General features: G+C 44.6%; 1 protein-coding gene across 1 annotated transcript in view; it reads right to left on the bottom strand.

Annotated features, from left to right (window-relative positions):
- The window catches only part of csmd2 (CUB and Sushi multiple domains 2), a gene marked incomplete at both ends in the record, with an annotated part of 361,116 nt that overhangs the window by 12,560 nt on the left and 343,556 nt on the right, over positions 1 to 5,000 (bottom strand). Inside the window, 5 exons of the mRNA XM_080858785.1 lie at positions 467 to 540; positions 1,206 to 1,379; positions 1,846 to 2,019; positions 3,296 to 3,475; positions 4,633 to 4,809. Of these exons, the coding sequence (XP_080714911.1) occupies positions 467 to 540; positions 1,206 to 1,379; positions 1,846 to 2,019; positions 3,296 to 3,475; positions 4,633 to 4,809 (779 nt within the window). The remainder of the gene's footprint in view (positions 1 to 466; positions 541 to 1,205; positions 1,380 to 1,845; positions 2,020 to 3,295; positions 3,476 to 4,632; positions 4,810 to 5,000) is intronic.

Here is a 5,000-nt window from a genome sequence, read left to right as displayed (position 1 = left end):
ACTCATATAAAGGAACCGTCACGCATGAAGGTAAGTGAGCCCTTTCTTAATATCAAAGTGCTGTTCATGCATTATTGATGCCTAAATGTCAAGACCATAACGTCAACTGTTACTAGCATGAGCTTAGACGTGTAAACATAAACATCAACATAAACATACAGTAAACAAAGGAAGTCTAGACTGCCATCACACCAAATGTGGCCTGACACTTTCATTGGCACTAACACAAGAAAGTCTAACAGAGCATGCTAAACAAGACATGAATAAACAAGGGAGAGAAAAACACACACACACACACACACACACTCACCCACCCACACCCACACAAACACACACACACACACACTCACACGCACACACATACACACTCGTATATGCTTATACCCAGGCATAAACAGACACAGTGGCACAGGCAGAGAGGTACAGACACACACACATTATGCATACAAATTGACAGATTATTTACCTGATAGCCTTGTGTGTTATTTTGATGTCCAAACATTGGGATTCCAGGGTCTATACAGCTAGTGTGACCGGGGTCTAAAACAACAGAGAACACAGAACATGGAACATAGAACACAGAACACAGAGAAACACAATCTACTGTTGTGAAATCATTTGCCTGGTCTTCATAGCACACTGACTTACATCCTACATATTTTACACAGTATAAATATCCCTTTTTAAGTGCAGAAGATATACACTAAATTCCTTAAAGATTCAAGTCCTCATTCCTTTAAAACAAATTGGTTAACCTATCATGTGTTCTCACTGGTTCTTAGGAGGTATTATTATTTGTTATAAAATTATCTGAAATTTGCATGGAGTATGTCATAAGATTGATTCTATGCGATTTGGATCGCGTGTTTAGTTGAGTTTTCAATTTATTTTACATGAAATATATTACAAATATTTTATATATTATATAATATTGTTATTTTTCATCAAGTCTTTATTTTGTATTATTTGGTGCTGAAAAACTAAATGTAATTGACATGTCAGATAAACCTTGATAATTGTCAGTTGAGTTAATATGTTGAGTTGTGTCTGAGTTAATATTTATTTTGGATCATGGGGGAACTGGGTCATAGGAGAACAGGGTCAGGTGTGTGTTAAGTCTCGTGGGAGCTGAGTGACATGTGTGTGTGTGTGTGTGTGTGTGTGTGTGTGTGTGTGTGTGTGTGTGTGTGTGTGTGTGACCTCACCGATGCAGGAGGGTTGAGTGCCGCTCCAGGTGCCGTCGTACTGACAGTAGCGTACTTTGGAGCCCACCAGCACCAGGGGCGGGTAGCAGGAGAAGTAGACGGCCGAGAGGTAGGTGAAGCCGCGGTCCTCACGCTTGCCCTGCGCAGGGAACCCGGGGTCGCCACAGAACACAGCTGCACACGCACAACACATACACACACAACCCATACACACAACACATCAACAAAGACATCTTGTGTGCAACCTGTGTGTGACTGTGCATGCATGTAAAATTGTGACTTGTATCCAGTGTTTTTGTGTGTGTGTGTGTGTGTGTGTGTGTGTGTGTGTGTGTGTGTGTGAGACAGTGTGTGTGTCTGCGTGTGTGCCTGTGTGTGTGTGAGACAGTGTGTGTGTCTGGGTGTGTGCTTGTGTGTGTGTGAGACAGTGTGTGTGTCTGTGTGTGTGCGTGTGTGTGTGTGTGTGAGACAGTGTTTGTTTGTATGTTTGTGTGTGTGTGTGTGTGGGTGTAGGTGTCTGTGTGTGTGTGAGACAGTGTGTGTGTGAGACAGTGTGTGTGTGTGTGTGTGTGTGTGGCAGTGTGTGTGTGTCTGTGTGTGTGTGTGAGAGAGTGAGTGTGTGTGTGTTTGAGATACTTACGGAAGCACTGTGGCCTCTCCCCACTCCAGTTGCCTCCTCCCTGGCAGGTGAGTATGGAGGGGAGGGAGAGCTGGTAACCCTGGTTACAGGAGTAGCTGATACTGGCCCCCCACTGGAAGTCCAAGCCCACCACCTGACCGTTAGGGATACTGGGGGGAGGGCCGCACACGATCGCTGGAGAGGGTTAAACAGAGGGTTAAAGGTAAAGTCTACGAAACGAACACAAGAGTTGGTGACCTAACAAGCTTTCAACATCTGGAGCTACAGCACTGTTTGTTTACCTAGGAGAATTAAAGGTAAAGTGTTTGAACAGAGGAGTTGTTGCATGTACCTCACAAACTTTCAAAAATCTGGAGCTACAGCACTGTTTGTTTACCTAGGAGAATTAAAGGTGCGATTTTTCATTATAATTTATTATACTAAAGAGGAAGTGAGAACTGCATTGAGAGTTCACCTCTCATCCTAACATGCTTCCAGCGTCCATATTAAACGATCACCTTCATCAGGTGTATTAACCCGCAGAGGAGATTAATGATGATCACTGTGTTCAAACACACCTGTGGGGAGGGGTGAGGAGGGGAGTCCAGTGTCAGAAGTAACCTTCTAAACTTCACCATCTCTACTCGTCTCTTTTTAGACATCCGTTTGTTTATTTGGGCAGAATTAAAGGACTACCTGCGGACTCCTCGCAGCCCTTTCAACAGTATTCAACAGGAGGTGTGAGCGCTAGCGTGTCAACCACACAGTGTGTCTCAGCGGTTCATGCCAAGCTGTTTGACGGTTCTGAGACACTTCCAGTGGCTTTTATCAGGACAACAACACATTCCCTCAGGAACACACGTACACACACACACACACACACACACACACACACACACACACACACATACATACAAACACACAAACACACTAACACACAGTGAACACACATTACCCTTCACCATTTCCATGGGTTTGGTATGTAAAGATAATAGCACACATGTAAATAAGTTTGTAGAGAATATAAAGCACATGTATGTTTGTAGCGTGTAGTGTGTTGTATATCTCCAAAGAAGCTTTATGAGGGGGGCTTCTGTAAGGACACACACTTTAACAGCTTTTTCTGGACCCAATGAGGGACTAATGGGTCTGTGGTTCTGTTGTGAAAACTCTGTGGTGTTCGGGGTGTTAACCGTGGGTTCTGTTCTGGGATGGTTCTCCTACTGTCCTTGCCTTCGCATACGGCTTGGAACTTTATGGACAGCCTGTGAAAGAAGACTCTTCACTATGTTTATTAAAGGACTGATGGTTCTGTTGTCCTGATTTGAAACCCCCATCCTGTCTATGGTATCTGAGGCGCCATCTCAGTGTTTCTGTTTCTGCGATGGTGCGAGGTTCTGTTTTGTATGTGTGGTCCTCCGACGGTTCTGTGGTGTAATCTCCCTTATCTCTGAGGAACATGGGCTGATACCTTTGCAGACGGGCTTGGTTCCGTTCCAGGTGCGGTCCCTGGTGCAGAGGAGGGTGGAGGCGCGGTCGGCGTCCATGGTGAAGCCCGGCGCGCACTGGAAGGACACGGAGTGACTGTATGTGAAGTCACTTCCCACCCTCAGACCGTTGGAAGGAACGCCCGGATCCCCACAGTTAATTACTATAGGGGGGGAGGAAGAAACAGAGAGAGAGAGAGATAGAGAGAAAGCAAGAGGGAGAGAGAGAAAGAGAGAGAGAATTTGAGTGACAGAGGGACAGAGAGAGAGAGGGAGAGAGAGAGAGAGAGAGATGTTTAACATTGAATCATTCTTTCACAAAGTTGTGCCACCATTACACACATACAACAAAACAAAACCCTCAACCACCACAGGGAGGGAAATAGAGAGAGAGGGAAAGAAAAAGAGAGTGAAGGAAAGAGAGAGGGAAAGAGTCAGAGAGGGAAAGAGAGAGAGAGGCATGTTAGAGGAGGAAATAGAGAGGGAAAGAGAGAGAGAGGGAAAGAGAAAAAGGGAAAGAGATAGAGGGAAATAGTCAGAAAGGGAAAGAGAGAGAGAGGAAAAGAGAGAGGGAAAGAGAGAGAGGTAAAGAGAGAGAGGTGAGCAGGCGTGTGAATGTGTCATTAATAAAGAGCCCGGCTCTTAGTTGACTGCTTCCTGTGATTGAGCATGTCACAGATTGATAAGGGTCGGGCAATTTAATAACGGGTTGACACTGATGAATGACACATGGTCTCATGTTCATCTGCTAACATTCCCTAGGAGACACACTACACACTGAATATGAAGGATACAAATAAACAAAAACAGAAATACACACACACGCACACAATTATTGTAATTACCTCACCACGTAATTCACTCACCATGTCATTTACTCGGCTTAACCTTCCTAACAAACATGTGAGCACTAGCTGCTATTCTAATGTCCTTCAGGTGAAGGGCTCACAAACAGAGACATGAATACTGTATCTGACCTTTTCTGCGTGTACCTGCACAATAAAACGTACATCCTATCTTTTGTAAAGTAATACAAAAAGCATTTAGACTGCAATTGTAATCTTTATTTATTCTTTCAGTGTCTAGAAGTGTGGTTTTGTCTTCGATGTTTGAAATGCATTTAGAGTCTGTATTGTAATCTTCTTTTTGTCTTTGTGATTTTAAGTGATCGTTTCGTCCAAGATGTTTGATGTCAATAGTGATCATTTTCAGGAGTACAACTCTAGATATTATATTGGAATGTGATACTGTCATGATCATCTTTACAATGTATTTCCCAGTTTGCTGAGGGGATAGGGTGGGCGGGGAAGGAGAACCTTACCGGTGCACTCGGGCATGTTCCCGGTCCAGGTTCCGTTGACAGTGCAGTGTCGGGTCAGCAGGCCCGTGGAGTAGTAGCCCTCTCGGCACGTGTACGTGATGGAACGTGAGAACACCAGGCCGTCGTGGAACTGGATCTGAGAATTCCGTGGGGTGCCGGGGTTCCCACAGGACACCACTGGGAGACAAACGAGGGAGGAAAAGAGAAAAAAAGAGAGACAGAAAAAGAGAAAGAAAGAGTGCGAGAGAGGGAGAGAAGGGAGATAAAATAATGAGATAGACAGAGAGACAGGAGAGAGATACAAGAGCAATACAGAGAGAATGATGGAGGGAGAGAGAGAGAGATAGAGAGAGAGGGGAAGAAAATAC

The sequence above is a fragment of the Sprattus sprattus genome (assembly GCF_963457725.1).
Source record: "Sprattus sprattus genome assembly, chromosome: 20".
Taxonomy (NCBI): domain Eukaryota; kingdom Metazoa; phylum Chordata; class Actinopteri; order Clupeiformes; family Clupeidae; genus Sprattus; species Sprattus sprattus.
The sequence above is the reverse complement of the archived record's forward strand: the minus strand, read 5'-3'. Positions and strand labels throughout refer to the sequence as shown.